At 52.0% G+C, this 19,730-nt stretch overlaps 1 protein-coding gene across 1 annotated transcript; it reads right to left on the bottom strand.

Annotated features, from left to right (window-relative positions):
- Window positions 1–1,670: 1,670 nt before the first annotated feature.
- Window positions 1,671–18,393, bottom strand: mmp25a (matrix metallopeptidase 25a). Its single transcript, XM_088637429.1, has 10 exons — window positions 17,994–18,393; window positions 12,303–12,435; window positions 10,926–11,061; window positions 8,567–8,865; window positions 7,855–8,031; window positions 7,293–7,389; window positions 5,187–5,269; window positions 4,675–4,827; window positions 3,594–3,857; window positions 1,671–2,522 (listed from the first exon to the last, which is right to left on the bottom strand). The coding sequence occupies exons 1-10, from the start codon at window positions 18,093–18,095 to the stop codon at window positions 2,242–2,244; spliced, it is 1,725 nt and encodes a 574-aa protein (XP_088493555.1). The 5' UTR covers window positions 18,096–18,393; the 3' UTR covers window positions 1,671–2,241.
- Between the last annotated feature and the right edge of the window lie 1,337 nt (window positions 18,394–19,730).

Raw genomic sequence — 19,730 nt, 5'->3', positions numbered from 1 at the left:
TCGTAGGGGAAATATAGCATCACAAGATGTGGACATTTCTACCAAAGCAAGAGGAGCAGTTGGGATTGCATCTATCATTTCATTAAATTGCTTTGGTTTACATCCAATGTCAGATCTTTGAACAAAATCCCCATATTTATAAAACTCTCCATTAGCCCCCAATAAATGCACGACTGACCAAATACTCTTATTTAACCAGGATTCATGAAATATGGTCTTCCTTAGCAAGATATATCTGTTTTTCCGTATAATACTACTATGAGGGGAGCCTATGGTTCTATCAGAATTCCCAGTATATGATAGATAAGACTTGATTGGTCCCGTAGGGAAATTGATGTGTTACAGCAGTCCAGCCCAAGACAAACAAAAACAAAGTTATATAAAATAAATACATAAAAATACATAGGTATGTGCAAAAGTCACTGTTAAAACAATAAAATTTGTGCAAAACGTGCATAGGTTTATACAGATTGAGTGTACAAAAAGCACAATGGAGCACCATGCTGTCCATAGACGAGCAGATGAAGGGCTGACAGTCCTCGCCTAGGGCAGCGTCATACACCCTGACAGCCGCCGGGAGGAGAGACCAGCGGAAACGTTCCCTTGAACACCGCAGCTGGAGCAGTCTGGTGCTAAAGGTGCTCCACTGCCCAGTAACAGAGTACGTGCCGATGAAAATCAGAGAGCCTGATTGGGAGCTTGTTCATGATCAAAACTGCATCTCAACAAAAAGTCAGTGCCTCCCATTCACCTCAGCACTCTCCTAGGACTGGCGCCCCCGGGAGCTGTCTTTATTACTCACGAAAGAGCGGCACTGCCCCGGCACGCTCCAGCGCCGCCGCGTGAACTTCAGCAATACCACCGCGCGGCCCACCCGTGCCGGGGGCTCCTCGGGGCCCTCAACCCCGCCAGGCCCCCTCTTGCAGTATTTAAGCCCCGAGGAAGCAGTCCTTAGGGCGCAGACACGGAGTCACCAACTCTGCCTTGTTTCATCATCATTATCATACACGCTGTCACCTCTCAGCAGCATCCACCCCTCGTGCTGTGACCCAGTACTGGGATTGGAGACCTCCACTGGTTGTTTCTGTTAGTGGTGTTGGTGGACCAGTAGGGGGCGATCTTTCACCTGGACCAGGAATCCCGACTGATGCTCCCGGGTGCTGGCACAGGGAGCACTGTGCCGCGGGAGGTGGGGGGTCAAACTTCGGGCCCCCGGTCACTGCAGATGCCCTGACGCTGTTTGACTGTGCTGTTATGGGAACTGTCTGGGTGGAGTTTGCATGTTCCCCCCTGACTTTTGGGTGTCTCCTCCCAGAGAAACGTCTGGTTAGGTGGATCGCCTGGGGGGAGCAGGAATGGGGTCCCTTTCAGGGGCAGATCGGTGGCACTGTGGCTAAGGATCTGCGCCTGTAGCTCTGGCTAGAAGGTTACCGGTTCGAATCCCACGGCCGGCAGAGGAATCCTACTCCGTTGGGCCCCTGAGCAAGGCCCTTCACCCCAACTGTTCCAGGGATGCTGTATAAATGCCTGACCCTGCGCTCTGACCCCCCCCCACTGTGTTGGAAATACGCAGAGAGAGATAGAGACGCAGATCTGGTCAGTAAATTAAACCCAGGAGTGAAAGTACAAAAGTACTTTATCCAGCGAATAAACACAGTCGCACAAGAAGACCCACTTTGGTGTTTATTCCAAAATGAAAATACAAAACAACAAGGCACTTAAAAAAAAAGAACAACATGGAAAGCTGCGAGCTGAGATTCTGCACCCCAGGCTGCACAACCCAGAACTCTCCGGGCACGGAAATAAATAAGTCAAGAGCACCAACCGACTCGTTTAGGAAGAAAGAAAACACTGGCGTAGCTTTCCAAACCCCGCGGCTTTCCCAGAGACGAATGCCTCTGGAGTCCGAGATCGGAACCCGGGACCAGACTCCAGCGTCTACTCCGGTCTGCGCCAGAGCCCAGAACCCTCCCCACCACCAGTCCCCTCCCCTGCGTGCCATGCGCTGCCTGGAATCGGGAAAGGTCCCACTGGGGACCTCTCGAGCAACCGCGCCCAAGCGGAGACAGGAAGTGAGGGGAGGGACAGGAAGTGGGAGACAGGAGGCACGCCTTCATGCAGGTCCGTCCCGGGCCATCCCGAATTCCCGAAACCTAGCAGCAGAGCCCCGTCCAGGACCTGTGAAGCCCGACCTGCTCTCCACATGGGGGCGTCTCCTCTTTGATTTCGGCAGCTTGAGCTTCAGTAGCAGAAAAAGGAAGTGAGGTGGGCGAGCAAGGAGACGGGCAGCAGAAACAGCCAGTGAGAGACCACCTTGGGAGTTAGCCCCACCCCACTGTTGCCGAGGTTGCAGATGCAGTCCCGCCCTTTGGGATCAGACCTGACAGGTGGTTGGCTGGGCGAGGGGGGCGGGGCGCATCTCATCCAATCCACGGCCACCGATCTGGGAGTGGTTGCCTCTTGGTTCAGCCCCCCTTTCTGCTGTACCCAGTACCGGTTTTCCTTGAAAAAGTAGGCATCGCCTAAAGGCGGGAGAAGGAGAGAAATGGCACTATGAGAGACTGAGACCGGGTTGGGGAAGTAAGGGTGAGGAGGAGGCAAGGTAAGGGACAGAATCGTTCAAGTTACTTGATACTGATAAAAAGCTGGAAAATTTCATTTCAAACATCATCACAAGAGGGCAGTATTAGACTCTTTGATATATATACATAGGTTTGTTAAATTCTTGTGTCCTCAGAAGTCTGTGGGAAAATAATTTGTTTGTTTGGTTAACTGCTACAGGTGCCAAACTGATCTCAATTCCACTAGACCATAAGCAGGCCATGACTGATCATACTGATGTGGTTCGGTGTAGTGCAATGTTCTCTACACTGTGAGCACTACACCATGAGCAACTGATCTCAATACTCTACACCGTGAGCACACCACGACTGATCTCAATACTCTACACTCTGAGCACACTGTCACTGATCTCAATACCCTACACCGTGAGCACACTGCAACTGATCTCAATACTCTACACTCTGAGCACACTGTGACTGATCTCAGTACTCTACACCGTGAGCACACTGCGACTGATCTCAATACTCTACACCCTGAGCACACTGTGACTGATCTCAGTACTCTACACCCTGAGCACACTGTGACTGATCTCAATACTCTACACCGTGAGCACACTGTGACTGATCTCAATACTCTACACCGTGAGCACACTGTGACTGATCTCAATACTCTACACTCTGAGCACACTGTGACTGATCTCAATACTCTACACTCTGAGCACACTGTGACTGATCTCAATACTCTACACTCTGAGCACACTGTGACTGATCTCAATACTCTACACTCTGAGCACACTGTGACTGATCTCAATACTCTACACTCTGAGCACACTGTGACTGATCTCAATACTCTACACTCTGAGCACACTGTGACTGATCTCAATACTCTACACTCTGAGCACACTGTGACTGATCTCAATACTCTACACTCTGAGCACACTGTGACTGATGCCAACTGAACCTCCCTCGCCTTTGCAAGGAATGACACACCTGTCACTTATGATGTCATTACAGGTGACACGATGACTTTACCTTCTTCCCAGGTGATGATGTCATCAGGGTCAGAGGGTACCCCGCTCCAGAGAGAAGCAGATTTGGGGTAACCGGGGTCCACTCTTCCTTCCCGGTCATCGTAACGCCAGAATTCCTTCTCCCGGAAGAGGTAGGTCTTGCCATTGTGCGCCCACACGAAAGCTGCGGTCACTCCGCTGCCCCCTGCTGGCAAGCCCCAGTCCGACACAGGCCGGGGGTAACCATCCAGTGCCCTGGTGTCCTTAAACACCCAGTACTGAGCGCCTGAGAGGGAGTGTGTTAATACAGAGAGACCGATTACCAGGCTGGGTTTACTGTTAGCCCATTTCTCTGTACAGCATGGATTATAACATGGAAGACTAAATAGTAAAATAATAATTCATTGCACTTCTACAGCGCTTTTCTGGACTCTCCACTCAGAGCTCTTCACAGGTCAGGGGGATCCCCTCCACCCCCTCCAGTGTGTCCCCCCACCTGGATGAAGCTCCAGTCTGCTCACACACAGCAGCTCTCAGTGGGGAGGAGAGCAGAGTGATGAAGCCAGTTCAGAGAGGGGGGTTATTAGGAGGCCATGATGGGTAAAGACCAGGGGGAAATTTGGCCAGGACACCGGGGTGACACCCCTACTCTTTTCGAGAGACGCCCTGGGATTTTTAATGACCACAGAGAGTCAGGACCTTGGTTTTACGTCTCATCCGAAGGACGGCGCCTGTTTACAGTCTAGTGTCCCCGTCACTATACTGGGGCATCAGGACCCCCGCAGACCACAGGGTGAGCGCCTCCTACTGGTCCCAATAACACCTCTCCCAGCAGCAGCCTCAGCTCTCCCAGGAGTCTCCCCTCCAGGTACTGACCAGGCTCACATTGCGGAGCTCCACTGGGGTGCCAGCTGAGAGTTGCAGGGTGACAGGGCTGCTGGCAAAATTTATATATCTAAGTAATATGTGCATTCAGGGGGCTCAATCCTACGGCAATATCTCAAACATGAACAAAGACGGAATGCATTATCCACGAATTACTGGGGCGCGGGACCAGATATAGAAAACAAGGACAGAGCAGTGCAGAGCAGCGCTCAACTGACCGATGAAGAAGATGATGTGGGAGTCGGTCATTCTCTCGTACACCGCGTCAATGCGGGCAAACCTTGCCGGGAGACCGTGCCAGAAATTGGACACTAGTGCTGGAGACAAGGACACCAGAGAGCCGGACCGCTGGATACGCCAGAAATACTGGCCTGAGAGAGAAGGAGAAAGAGAGAGAAGTCAAACAAGACACACTGACTGGACACTCCAGTACATTAACACTGCACTGAGAGAGAGAGGGATTAATACAGACACACTGACTGGACACTCCAGTACATTAACACTGCACTGAGAGAGAGAGGGATTAATACAGACACACTGACTGGACACTCCAGTACATTAACACTGCACTGAGAGAGAGAGGGATTAATACAGACACACTGACTGGACACTCCAGTACATTAACACTGCACTGAGAGAGAGGGGTTAATACAGACACACTGAACATCCTAGTTTTAGACCAACAGACGTGCTCAGCTCAGAGTTATATCAGAGTTAGATCAGCGCTGACCCTTGAAGAAGAAGACCTCTCCTCGGATGTTGGCCACAGCATCAAATCCTCCAGCACATCGGTCTGGAAACGCTGGCCCGGGACTGTGAGACAGAGGGGACAGGAAAGGTCATCGTCATCATCTCATGCTGATCGAATGAGTCCAGAAACTTCACCACTGGAGGGCAGCACTGGCCTATTTTTTACATAAGCAGCTGGCAGAAACAGCTGAAGAGCGGAGCTTTGTTGGGGGAGTCAGTTCGTTAGGGAGCTCAGGCCTGCCGGTGACGGCACTGGGGGAGAAGACACGGAGGGCTTTGTGTGTCTGGGAGACACAGCGTGAGGACAGACTGACTTAAAGAGACAGGGAGACACAAATGAGATGGTGACAGAGAGAGTAACACCGGCAGTCACAAACGTGTGGACAGACAGAAATGAAGATGGACACGGACACAGAGACAGATGGACACACGGACACAGAGACACCGACAGATACCGGGACAGGTAGACAGACAGACAGGTGGACACTGGACAGCTCTGTGTCCAGTTATTTGGTCCCGTCTCCTGTGTTGCAATCAAAGTGTTAGAGGGGTCAGCTCCAGATGTGTATCTGGCGATTCATGTGATGAAAAGCCCCTGGCAGCGCTGAGGGGGTCTGAGTGGTGGGCTTGATTCACAACGTCTGGGGGTTCATCAACCCCCCTGCGCCTCGTGTGGGAAAGGAAAAAAAAGGTGAAGGATGACAGGACCACCGCCAGGGGGCGCCACCTGCAGGGCTTTGGAAGGACCCCCTGTAGGTCAGCGGTTGTATCCCCCTGCAGCTCAGCACTGGAGCTCAGCAGAGTGAGCCTGGCCAGTACCTGGAGGGGAGACTCCTGGGAAAGCTGAGGCTGCTGCTGGAAGAGGTGTTAGTGGGGCCAGTAGGGGGCGCTCACCCTGCAGTCTGTGGGGGTCCTGATGCCCCAGTATAGTGACACTCTACTGTTAAAAAGGCTCCATCCTTCAGATGAGACGTAAAACCGAGGTTCTGACTCTCTGTGGTCATTAAAAATCTCAGGGTGTTTCTCAAATAGAGTAGGGTTGTCACCCTGGTGTCCTGGCCAAATCTCCCCTGGTCTTTACCCATCATGGCCTCCTAATAACCCCCCTCTCTGAACTGGCTCCATCACTCTGCTCTCCTCCCCACTGAGAGCTGCTGTGTGTGAGCAGACTGGAGCTTCATCCAGGTGGGGGGACACACTGGTGGGGGTGGAGGGGATCCCCCTGACCTATAAAGAGCTCTGAGTGGAGAGTCAAGAAGATAACTATATTATTATTATTATTATTATTATTATTATTATTATTATTATTATTATTATTATTGGAAAAGGGGTCAAGTCCCCCTCCTGCAGGCAAATAGACACAAATTCACAAAATGTTATTTTGCAACTTTTGTAGTGTTGTGTTCAGTGTCAGTGGTCTGTAGTAAGTAACAGACAAATGTACTCATTCGGAGTGGGGCCACTGTCTTCTCTGTCAAACCCAGAGAAGAGAAATCGACCATTGTGTTTTATACATTACAAGGTAAAAGTTCAGAATGAAATTATACTGAACAATTCAGTTCAGTTTCACGCCAATAATGTCCCTTACAACACACAGATCGAAATCTGGACAGATACAGAAAAAAAAGTCACATGGACATAGACGGATGGACTCAGCCAGACTGAGACACACACACAGACTTGAGAATGCAGGCAGACTTACAGACAGAAAGATGGACACAGAGACAGGACACATGGACAGGAAAGATGGAGACAGGCAGGCTCACAGACAGGCACGTGGAGACAGAGACAGACAGATGGAGACAGGCAGGCTCACAGACAGACACGTGGAGACAGAGACAGACAGATGGAGACAGGCAGGCTCACAGACAGACACGTGGAGACAGAGACAGACAGATGGAGACAGGCAGGCTCACAGACAGACACCTGGAGACAGAGACAGACAGATGGAGACAGGCAGGCTCACAGACAGACACGTGGAGGCAGAGACAGACAGATGGAGACAGGCAGGCTCACAGACAGACACGTGGAGACAGAGACAGACAGATGGAGACAGGCAGGCTCACAGACAGGCGGACAGACTCACTATCTGGTTGGCCTGCGAGGCGGTGGGGAGGGAAGTCGGGGTACAGAGCGAGTTGGCTGGGCGTCTGGGGGTGAAACGGTCACACCTTTCTTCTTTCCTGAGACACACAGGGAGAGTGAGAGGGTGAGAGTGAAGGAGAGTGAAGGAGAGTGAGAGTGAAGGAGACTGAAGGAGAGTGAGAGTGAAGGAGACTGAAGGAGATTGAGAGTGAGAGAGTGAAGGAGAGTGAGAGTATCAGAGTGAAGGAGAGTGAGAGAGTGAAGGAGAGTGAGAGTATCAGAGTGAAGGAGAGTGAGAGTTTGAGAGTTAAGGAGAGTGAGAGGATAAGAGTGAAGGAGAGTGAAGGAGAGTGGGAGTATCAGAGTGAAGGAGAGTGAGAGTGTGAGAGTGAAGGAGAGTGAGAGTGAGAGAGTGAAGGAGAGTGAGAGAGTGAAGGAGAGTGAGAGTGAGAGGGTGAAGGAGAGTGAGAGTATCAGAGTGAAGGAGAGTGAGAGAGTGAGAGTAAGAGAGTGAAGGAGTGTGAGAGTGTGAGAGTGAAGGAGAGTGAGAGTGAGAGAGCTACCATAGAGCTGCTGGATGCCCTGGGTGTCATCACCGGGCAGTACATAATCCTCCGGTCTCCCAACGGGGCCCTGGTAGTAAGGCGCCATGATAGAGTTGGTAGAGGAGGAGTGTGAGAGACCCAGTGCGTGACCAAACTCATGGATAGCCACTGTGAACAGGTCTGTACCCTGAGGATCTGAGAGAGAGGGGGGTTAATACAGACACACTGACTGGACACTCCAGTACATTAACACTGCACCGAGAGAGAGGGGTTAATACAGACACACTGACTGGACACTCCAGTACATTAACACTGCACTGAGAGAGAGAGGTTAATACAGACACACTGACTGGACACTCCAGTACATTAACACTGCACTGAGAGAGAGAGGTTAATACAGACACACTGACTGGACACTCCAGTACATTAACACTGCACTGAGAGAGAGGGGTTCATACAGACACACTGACTGGACACTCCAGTACATTAACACTGCACTGAGAGAGAGAGAGGGGTTAATACAGACACACTGACTGGACACTCCAGTACATTAACACTGCACTGAGAGAGAGGGGTTAATACAGACACACTGACTGCCTGGCCTGGAGTGACTTAAACTACTCTGTTAGTGTCGATGGGAGTCTGACAAGAATATCTGTTCACAGAAACACCTGCTGACGAGCAGTCAGCCAGTGGAATGAAGGCTGATTTTCATTAATCAGCTGCTCACCTGCGTAAGTCCAAGACTCTTGGTCATCGAAGTGCGTGTCCCCAGAGACGGGGTGCTCTCCGGGGAAGAAGGCATGAGCCAGCGTACCCCCCGGGCCGTCGAACGGGTAACCGTCCTGGTGGTAGGAGCTGCTGAACGTGATGTGGATGTCGGGCTCCTCGCTGGCGCCCCCAGCTGTCAGCTCGCGGAACTGCAGGGGCGTGACTTTGGCCCAGACCTGCAGGGCCAAATGCATGAGAGTCCTCACCGTATCAGCACGGAGAGTGGGGCTCTGAGCGATGTCGGGATAGTTGTCCACCCTGAGAGAGAGAGAGAGACAGAGGTGGCAGCGGGGGAGAAACACAGTGAGGAGAGAAGGAGGGAGGGAAGGGGGGGGAAGAGAAAGAAAGTGTGATTCCCAGCCCGGAGCTCAGGTGGCAGAGTCCTGCTACCTCTCCTCCGGGGTCCAGTCCAGTGGAGGAGAGCACAGCTGGAGCAGACTCTCGGGATCAGAATGTCATGACTGTAGTCCCTCCTCCTCAGTTCGGGGCTCTGCATTGATTCCCATATCGTGCGAGTCCGGGACCTGTAATCGCCTGACTCCGGCATGTTTTTAAGTTTCTGTTCCTGTTTTTATCCTGTCTGTAAGCCCAGCTTTGGACTTTGCCTGTGTTTGGATTTCCCCTTTGGATTACCTCTGGATTGTTCGCCCCGGACTCCCCCTGGACACCTGCGCACTTTGGACACGCCCTCCCGTATTCATTCCCTTTTCCTACATGGCTTTTCTTCCCAGTGTTTCCTCACTACCCCGGATTGTGTCTTCCGCATAGGGTCTGGAAAGAACTGTCCGCTACACAGAAACTCTCAGACACGAGTGATGTCAGCCCGGAGGGGGCGTAGCATACGGGGTGTGTTGTGGGCGTGGCAAGACGGTGACCTGGGTGTAGTGGGGGAGGGCGTGTCTAAAGCGTGATGTGGGCGTGGCATGGGGGGCGTGGGAGGTTCTACATTGCTCCACTGACACACTGTGCTTTCTTTCTATGCTGCCTCCAAACACAATAAGGCCTGCTGGGTCTGAGTACATCTGATGCCATCCAGATTGCCAGAGACACCCTGTGGATACCCTTGCTCTCTCCTTATATTCGGTTGTGGGGTGATTCCCTTCTCATTCACTGCCTCAATGGCCTGTAAACTGGAATGCGCACCATGTCAGATCAGATCACTTTATTGGCCATATACAATCTCTTGCATTAGGAATTTGTCTTTTCGCAGACACCAGCTTGCTCTCCATGAGACACACAGACAGGGAGAGAGGAGCTGGGGGTCAGAGCGCAGGGTCAGCCATTTATACAGCACCTCTGGAGCAGCTGGGGTGACGGGCCTTGCTCAGGGGCCCAGCGGAGTAGGATTCCTCTGCTGGCCGCGGGATTTGAACTGGCAACCTCCCAGCCACAGGCTCAGATCCTGAGCCACAGTGCCACCGCTCCGCCCACGTGTCCTCTTAGAACGTCTGTATCTGCTTTGCCTCAGTGCCACTTGTGGCTACAGTGAAAACGACTTGCTGTGACTCTCTGATACACTGTGTTTTAACAGGGGTCTCGAGCAGCGATCTCGGGATCGTTAAACGGGCATCAATCGGAATGGCCTCTGCAGATCTGTGGCCCCTCTGTGATTGTAGCCTTTGGGCCGTGCTTGAGAGGATTTGGAACTGACGTCTCTCTCCTGTCCACTAGAGCCCATACGGGGCAGGAGGACAGTGCAGGAAACACAGGCGTGTGACAGGGGGATTGTGGATCAGCGCCTCCAAAATACATGAATATAACCCTTCTCGGGGCTTTCTTCTCCCTCTTCATGGACCAGATTGTTGTGTGGGTTTTGTCTTTAGTGTGTTACCAGATTTTAATCATGAAAGAGGGAGGGATAAGGGAAGAAAGTCGCACCTTGTAAATCGGCTTTCCAGTCGGCCCATTTCTCTACGAAATGCGGACTGTGAGAGAGGAGAGTGAGAGTTTATTGCCATCAGCCACAGCTCTTACAGAGCACCTGAGCGGACTGTCCTGATGGGGATACTTCACAAAGTGAGGGAGAGACACTGGGAGAGGGAGGCAGTCCACTTTCCACTAGGGGGCAGTGTTGTGTTATTACACCCACATACATCTTCATCAGCAGCAGCTCAATTCCTTGTGTTTTTACCAGTGTTTTCCATGTGGAAGAATCCCACCAATGTCCCGAATGTCTTTGTCCCCAACAGAGAAACAATGAGACAGTGACATTCTAGCAGTCAGACAGACATTCAGACAGAGACACGTCTTTGTCCCCAACAGAGAAACAGTGAGACAGCGACACTCCAGCAGGCAGATATTCAGACCAAGACACAGACCTCCAGGTGAGCTGGGTGCGACTCCACACTTCCCCGCTGAGAGCATATCTCTTCCTCCTCCTCAACAGCTCCGCAGTGCCAATTATGTCAGGGAGAGAACAGCGGGGTTTCTTCATCAGCAGCAGTGTCTCAGAGTCTGAGAGAGAGAGGGACACTCCAGTACATTAACACTGCACTGAGAGAGAGGGGTTAATACAGACACACTGACTGGACACTCCCGTACATTAACACTGCACTGAGAGAGAGAGGGGTTAATACAGACACCCTGACTGGACACTCCAGTACATTAACACTGCACTGAGAGAGAGGGGTTAATACAGACACACTGACTGGACACTCCAGTACATTAACACTGCACTGAGAGAGAGGGGTTCATACAGACACACTGACTGGACACTCCAGTACATTAACACTGCACTGAGAGAGAGGGGTTAATACAGACACACTGACTGGACACTCCAGTACATTAACACTGCACTGATAGAGAGGGGTTAATACAGACACACTGACTGGACACTCCAGTACATTAACACTGCACTGAGAGAGAGAGGGGTTAATACAGACACACTGACTGGACACTCCAGTACATTAACACTGCACTGAGAGGGAGAGGGGTTAATACAGACACACTGACTGGACACTCCAGTACATTAACACTGCACTGAGAGAGAGAGGTTAATACAGACACACTGACTGGACTCTACAGTACATTAACACTGCACTGAGAGAGAGGGGTTAATACAGACACACTGACTGGACACTCCAGTACATTAACACTGCACTGAGAGAGAGGGGTTCATACAGACACACTGACTGGACACTCCAGTACATTAACACTGCACTGAGAGAGAGGGGTTAATACAGACACACTGACTGGACACTCCAGTACATTAACACTGCACTGATAGAGAGGGGTTAATACAGACACACTGACTGGACACTCCAGTACATTAACACTGCACTGAGAGAGAGAGGGGTTAATACAGACACACTGACTGGACACTCCAGTACATTAACACTGCACTGAGAGGGAGAGGGGTTAATACAGACACACTGACTGGACACTCCAGTACATTAACACTGCACTGAGAGAGAGGGGTTAATACAGACACACTGACTGGACACTCCAGTACATTAACACTGCACTGAGAGAGAGGGGTTCATACAGACACACTGGTGGGGGTGTGGAACAAGCTGCCCAGCCATGTTGCTGGAGCTGATAACCCTGGCTTCTCTCATTAAATAGTTGAGATCCTGGGATTAATAAGCTACAAACTACCACATGGGCCAGATGGAGTCAAACAGCCTCTTTCCACCTGTGACCTTGATTGTGTTCTTCCACCGGACAGGCAGGAAGTCGGACAGACAGAGACGTACCCAGTCGGCCTGTCTCTTTGATGCCGCCGAATCTTTGCATCACCCTCAGAGCCTTCTCTATCCCCTCTTTCGTCTGCAGCTGCCCCGTCCGCGGGTCGGGCGGCGGAAGGTACCCGTACCGGCTCAGCCAATCCTGCGCAAGGGGCAGAAACACACAGCCAATGAGGGTACAGCTACGCAGGCCCTCAGTCAATCCCGGGGGAGCACTGAGAAAGGCTCAGCCCACAGGGAAGTGTGCAGGAGCTCCTCCCGACAGAGAAGAGGTGCGAGTCTGACCAGTCACGGTGCGGCGTGGAACTCTGACGTTTCAGATGCCAGCCAATCAGCAGCCAGGGGGTCAGCTGACTGCGACAGGCCAATCAGCAGCCAGGGGGTCGGCTGACCGCGACAGGCCAATCAGCAGGGGGCGAGCTACCCGGGGCAGGTCGATCAGGGAGGAGGTCACATGGTGGAGGAGAGGTCTTCACGCCCAGCAGGTACAGTCGGTCCCAGGGACGGGGAACACTCAGCTCTGAGCTTGCGCCACCTCCCTCCCCGACTGGCCCATCGGAGCACTGGAGGCCCGGGCGCTGGCCCGACAGGCGGAACAGGCCTGAGCAGACTGGCAGTGAGTCAGAGCAAGAGACAGAGAGGGGGCTTCGAGGAAGAAAGGATGACCTAACTGCAAAGCCAGCAGCCATATCACCCTGCAACTCACAACTGGCAACCCACTGAAGCTAAGCAGGTGTGAGCCTGGTCAGTGCCTGGATGGGAGACTCCTGGGAAAAACTAAGGTTGCTGCTGGAAGAGGTGTTAGTGGGGCCAGCAGGGGGCGCTCACCCTGCGGTCCATGTGGGTCCTAATGCCCCAGTATAGTGACGGGGAAACTATACTGTAAACAGGTGCCGTCCTTTGGATGAGACGTAAAACCGAGGTCCTGACTCTGTGGTTATTAAAAATCCCAGGGCGAAGAGTCAGGGTGTCACCCCGGTGTCCTGGCCAAATTTCCCCCTGGTCTTTACCCATCATGGCCTCCTAATAATCCCCATCTCTGAACTGGCTACATTACTCTGCTCTCCTCCCCACTGAGAGCTGATGTGTGGTGAGTGTTCTGGCGCACTATGGCTGCCGTCGCATCATCCAGGTGGGGCTGCACACTGGTGGTGGTGGTGGAGGAGAGTCCCCAGAAAAGCACTTTGAGTGGAGTGTCCAGAAAAGCGCTATATAAGTGTAAGCAATTATTAAATTATTATTAAAGCTGCAACGATTTTTCTTCCTTCCTCTGAGCTGTTTACTCACCCACGCCCTCCTCCCCCCGCAAACACACAGAAGAGCAGCCAAGAACAAACAGTCATCTGGAAAGTTTCCTGTTCAAGAACACCACACTTCCCTTTCCTGCACAAGCACCTGCTGAGGGTCACGACCCCGAGAGAGGGGCCCAAGCTCTCTTCCTGCTCCCATGCCCACCCACTGTCTGCCGGTCCTGCGCAGCCCTCGGTTCTCCTGCGTAGCCTGGTGTTGTCCTGCGCAGTCTAGTGTTCACCTGCGCAGCCCCGTGTTCTCCTGGGTCAACATTAGCATTGTTCCAGTTAGCGGGTCCGGTGGTTCAGGTCCAGTCTTGTTACACCAGGGGGACAGCTGGTCTGGTGGTTCAGGTCCACAGGTCTGTGTGTGTGTGTCCTGTGATGGACTGGTGTCCTGTCCAGGGTGTGTGTGTGTGTCCTGTGATGGACTGGTGTCCTGTGCAGGGTGTGTTTATGTGTGTGTCCAGTGATGGACTGGTGTCCTGTCCAGGGTGTGTGTGTGTGTCCAGTGATGGACTGGTGTCCTGTCCAGGGTGTGTGTGTGTGTCCTGTGATGGACTGGTGTCCTGTGCAGGGTGTGTCTGTGTGTGTGTCCTGTGATGGACTGGTGTCCTGTCCAGGGTGTGTCTGTGTGTGTGTCCTGTGATGGACTGGTGTCCTGTCCAGGGTGTGTGTGTGTGTCCTGTGATGGACTGGTGTCCTGTGCAGGGTGTGTTTATGTGTGTGTCCAGTGATGGACTGGTGTCCTGTCCAGGGTGTGTGTGTGTGTCCAGTGATGGACTGGTGTCCTGTCCAGGGTGTGTGTGTGTGTCCTGTGATGGACTGGTGTCCTGTGCAGGGTGTGTCTGTGTGTGTGTCCTGTGATGGACTGGTGTCCTGTCCAGGGTGTGTCTGTGTGTGTCCTGTGATGGACTGGTGTCCTGTCCAGGATGTAATCCGCCTTGTGCCAGTGTCTTGCTGGGATAGATTATTTCACAATCCACTACAATTAAGGTGACCTGGTCTTGCTCTTACTCAATCAGCATGGGGAGTCCAGAATTCAAAACCCTCAGAATCACAACGGGCCTCTCTCAACATCAATTACAGCCAGACTCCATCAGCTGCTAACCGCCAAACGGCTTGCAGCTGCTAATTACAGTGCCTTCAGAAAGTATTCACCCCCTTGAATTTCTTCTCATTTCGTTCCTGTTACACCTCCCAGATTTTAGCACGTTGAAATATTTTTGTCTCCCTTTTAATAACACAATACATTAAACACATTTATGAACCCAAAAATATATTTTTTATTCAGGAACACTCGTTTCTCCGGAATGAAAGACTGACATATCTCATTTATAAAAGTGTTCAACCCCCCCAGTCAATACGCTTTGCACATTCAGATTGGGGCATTTTTGCCCATTCTTTGCTGCAAATTTGCTCCAACTCTGACAAATTCGATGGAGATCGTCGGGGGACAGCGATTCTCAGGTCATCCCACAGATTTCCCAGTTGGATTCAAGTCTGGGCTCCGACTGGGCCATTCCAGAACACTAACCTTCTTTTTTTCTCCCCAAGCCATTCCTTGATAGTTTTTGCCTTGTGCTTTGGGTCATCGTCCTGTTGGATTCTAACAGGCTGAATGAGCTCATCAGAGGAGCCAGCTCTGTCACTGGGTCTGGCCTGGACCCCCTGGAGGAAGTGGCTGAGAGGAGAATGGTGTCCAAACTAGAGGCCATCATGGACAACGTCTCCCATCCCCTCTACGACAGGCTTGTGAGAATGAAGAGCACGTTCAGCAATAGACTGATCCATCCCTGGTGCGACAGGGAGCGCTACAGGAGGTCATTCTTTTGTGCAATATATGCCAGGGACCTGTGCAATAGATTTATATTTATAGTCATGTTGTGCAATATGACTTTTTTGTGTACTGTTCTGTTCTGGTTTGTCCTTTGTGTGTTCTGGACTGTGAGTAACTCTTCTCAGTGCACTTCTCACTGTACTGATTGTATTGTATTGTATTATTATTGTATCATTTGTTACACTGTGGCTGTGTTGTGTGTGTTAAGCTGCTGTTGCACTGCAATTTCCCTCACGGGATCAATAATGGATCTATCTATCTAAAACGAATCTTCGCCCTAAACGCAGATCTCTGGCTGACTGAAACAGGTTCTCCTCAAGGACTTGCCTGTATTTGGCTCCATCCATGCTGCCCTTGACGTCAACAAGATTTCCAGTTCCTCCTGCTGAAAAGCAGCCCCAGAGCACGATGCTGCCACCACCATGCTTGACGGTAGGGATGGTGATACCTGGGTGTTGGGCTGTACCTGGTTTGCGCCAAACACAGCGCTTTGCTTCCAGGCCAAAGAGCTCAGCTTTAGTCTCATCTGACCACTGACGTTTCTTCTGAAAGGTTTCAGGTTTTGTCACAGGGCTTCTAGCAAACCCCAGGCGTGACTTAATGTTGGCCTCTCTCAGAGCTGGCTTCCCTCTAGCCACTCTCCCAAAGAGGCCGAATCTGGGAAGTGCGGAAGACATTGTTGAGATCTGGACAGTTCCTCCCATTTCAGCCAAAGAGCTCTGCAGCTCTGTCAGTGTTGTAGCTGGCCTCTGGGTCACTTCTCTGGGAAAGCTGAGGCTGCTGCTGGAAGAGGTCTTAGTGGGGCCAGTAGGGGACGCTCACCCTGCGGTCTGCGGGGGTCCTAACGCCCCAGTATAGTGACGGGGACACTATACTATAAACAGGCTCCGTCCTTCAGATGAGACACAAAACCGAGGTCCTGACTCTCTGTGGTCATTAAAAATCCCAGGGCGTCTCTCGAAAAGAGTAGGGGTGTCACCCCGGTGTCCTGGCCAAATTTCCCCCTGGTCTTTACCCATCATGGCCTCCTAATAACCCCCCTCTCTGAACTGGCTTCATCACTCTGCTCTCCTCCCCACTGAGAGCTGCTGTGTGTGAGCAGACTGGAGCTTCATCCAGGTGGGGGGACACACTGGTGGGGGTGGAGGGGATCCCCCTGACCTGTGAAGCACTTTGCCCTTCTTGTCCGGTTGCTCAGTGTGGGAGGACGGCCTGATCTTAGGCGTGTCCGCGTTGTGCCATGTTTTTTCCCCATTTTGTTACAGTGGACTTCACGGCGCTCCTGGGAAGGTTCAAAGCTTTGCCAACCTTTTTATCAACTTCTCCAGCTTTTCTCCTCCTCACAACTTCATGTCGATGTTCCACGGGCAGCTCCTTGGTCTTCGTGAGGACAGGACAGGACAGGACTGATGTTTCAGTTGTGAGACCTCACAGTCCGTGATATTTATTGTACAATCAAGCAATTGAGCACAGGTGTACCTTGTTAACGTATTTAGTGTGATCTCTCAAGATAATTCAATACCTCCCCCCAATTAAGGTTGTTAAAACAAAGGGGGTGAATACTTATCAATTAAGTCATTTTTATTTTTAATATAATTCTGAAGACATCAAAATACTCTATTTCGTTGTAACATTATAGAGAATTACTTCTACAGGAGGGGGAAAGCCATCCCCTGTAAATATGCTTTAATTTGACTTTGCAACACAAAGTTAATTTAAGCACCTGACTGCTCCAGCTGCGGTGTTCAAGGGAACGTTTCCGCAGGTCTGTCCTCCCGGCGGCTGTCAGGGTGTATGACGCTGCCCCAGGACTGTCAGCCCTTCATCTGCTCGTCTATGGACAGCATGGTGCTCCATTGTACTTTTTGTGCACTCAATCTGCATATACCTATGCACATTTTGCACATATTTTATTGTTTTTCCAGCGACTATGATCGGCATTTCTTGCACACGCCCGTGTATTTATTGATTTTATATTTATTTTGTATAACTTTGTCTATTCTGATGTCTGTTTTTGCTCGTCTTGGGCTGGACTGCTGTAACACATCAATTTCCCTACGGGATTAATAAAGTCTTATCTGTCTATCTAACACAGCAGAACGAGAAATAACCAACCGGGGGCGAATACTGTCTGAAGGCACTGGAGCTGACTCTTGGTTTGTCTGAAATCCCCACGGCACGACAGCGATCGCTGGGGTTTAGAGGTTTGTTTTTGAGCTTCTCCTGAAAGTTGAATGCTCTCGCCCTCTGAACGGTGTGCTCAAAGCGCACAAGCGAGGCTCTTGGACTTCATTCCGGACCGCTCGGAACCGCTGGGCTCGCACTGCTGAAATCAACCCGCAGCGGCGCTTTCCCGAACCGACCTGTCCGGTCAGGCCTGTTCGGTTCTGCCAAGTCGCCCCAGGACACCCGTGATGGGGGTTTCGCGTGGGTGAGCTGCCCCGGCCGTGTCTTTGTAACACCCGCCTGAGCGCCCGTCCCAGCCCAGCCCAGCCCAGCGCGACAGACCGGGCTCGCCCGGACACAGAGCGAATAACTCACGCACAGAAATGCAGAAGTGTTTAAACTCACCACGCTTTTGCTGTAATCGTCCGGAGCCGGAGCCGGGGCCGCCCGGGACGCAGAGAGGCAGAGGTACACGACCAGGGTGCCGAACACGACCCGGTACCGCATCGCGCCCGCAAGGTCCTGCGAGAGACAGACTCGGGAGGCTGACTGTTTATGGGCTGTTTACAGCTTTTCTCACAGCAGTACAATCCTGCCTCCCCGTCCGCCTGCCTTTCATTCTTCATGTAGAAATTTCATCTCCTGGGGGCCGTCCTCTCCTCTCTCTCTCTCCCTCTCTTCTCTCTCTCTTCTCTCCTCTTTCTCTCTCTCTCCTCTCCTCTCTCCCTCTCTTTCCCTCTCTTCTCTCCTCTCTCTGTCTCCCGGGGAGCAGGCAGACCGATCGATAACAGCGGAACAGAGAGCGTTTCACTGAGCCCGTCTCTCCCCCGCCCCTCCCCCCCGAGAGACGCCCCAGCGGGACCTCCAGGGATTGACCGGGGGCGACAGCTACTGTAGGGTCCATCACAGGACACACACACAAACACACCCTGGACAGGACACCAGTCCATCACAGGACACACACACAAACACACCCTGGACAGGACACCAGCCCATCACAGGGCACACACACACACACACACCCTGGACAGGACAGCAGTCCATCACAGGACACACACACACACACCCTGGACAGGACACCAGTCCATCACAGGACACACACACACACCCTGGACAGGACACCAGTCCATCACAGGACACACACACCCTGGACAGGACACCAGTCCATCACAGGACGGACACACACACACACCCTGGACAGGACACCAGTCCATCACAGGGCACACACACACACACACACCCTGGACAGGACACCAGTCCATCACAGGACACACACACACATACACACCCTGCACAGGACACCAGTCCATCACAGGACACACACACACACACACCCTGGACAGGACACCAGTCCATCACAGGACACACACACACACATACACACATACACCCTGGACAACACACCTGTCCACCACAGGACACACACACACAACCTGAACAGGACACCAGTCTATCACAGGACACACACACACCCTGGACAGGGCACCAGTCCATCACAGGGCACACACACACACACACACACACACTGGACACTGGGCAGCACCCTCTGGCTTTGACTGGTGATGAGGAGACGTTACCCTGCTGTGCCCCACCCACTGTCACTGAGGGTTCACAGCAGTTTAGAAGCAGGACAGGACACACACAGGATGAGCCCCCCCCAAAAGCAAATTGCACTGAGCATCTCCTCCAACTGTTTAGTCTTGATCAAAACCAGGGTGTCAGCTTCAGTAAGATGGCTGGGCAGCTTGTTCCACACTCCCACCATCCTCTGTGTAGGGAAGTGCATCCAGTTCCCATTAATGTATTTGTATTTTTACCTGGTCCTCTGCAGTGCAATGCAGTGCAGTGTTAATGTACTGGAGTGTCCAGTCAGGGTGTCTGTATTAACCCCTCTCTCTCTCAGTGCAGTGTTAATGTACTGGAGTGTCCAGTCAGTGTGTCTGTATTAACCCCCCTCTCTCTCAGTGCAGTGTTAATGTACTGGAGTGTCCAGTCAGTGTGTCTGTATTAACCCCTCTCTCTCAGTGCAGTGTTAATGTACTGGAGTGTCCAGTCAGTGTGTCTGTATTAACCCCTCTCTCTCAGTGCAGTGTTAATGTACTGGAGTGTCCAGTCAGTGTGTGTGTATTAACCCCTCTCTCT

Source organism: Lepisosteus platostomus, chromosome 6 (genome assembly GCF_059453375.1).
Source record: "Lepisosteus platostomus isolate fLepPlt1 chromosome 6, fLepPlt1.hap1, whole genome shotgun sequence".
Taxonomy (NCBI): domain Eukaryota; kingdom Metazoa; phylum Chordata; class Actinopteri; order Semionotiformes; family Lepisosteidae; genus Lepisosteus; species Lepisosteus platostomus.
This window is presented reverse-complemented; position numbering and strand designations above follow the sequence as displayed.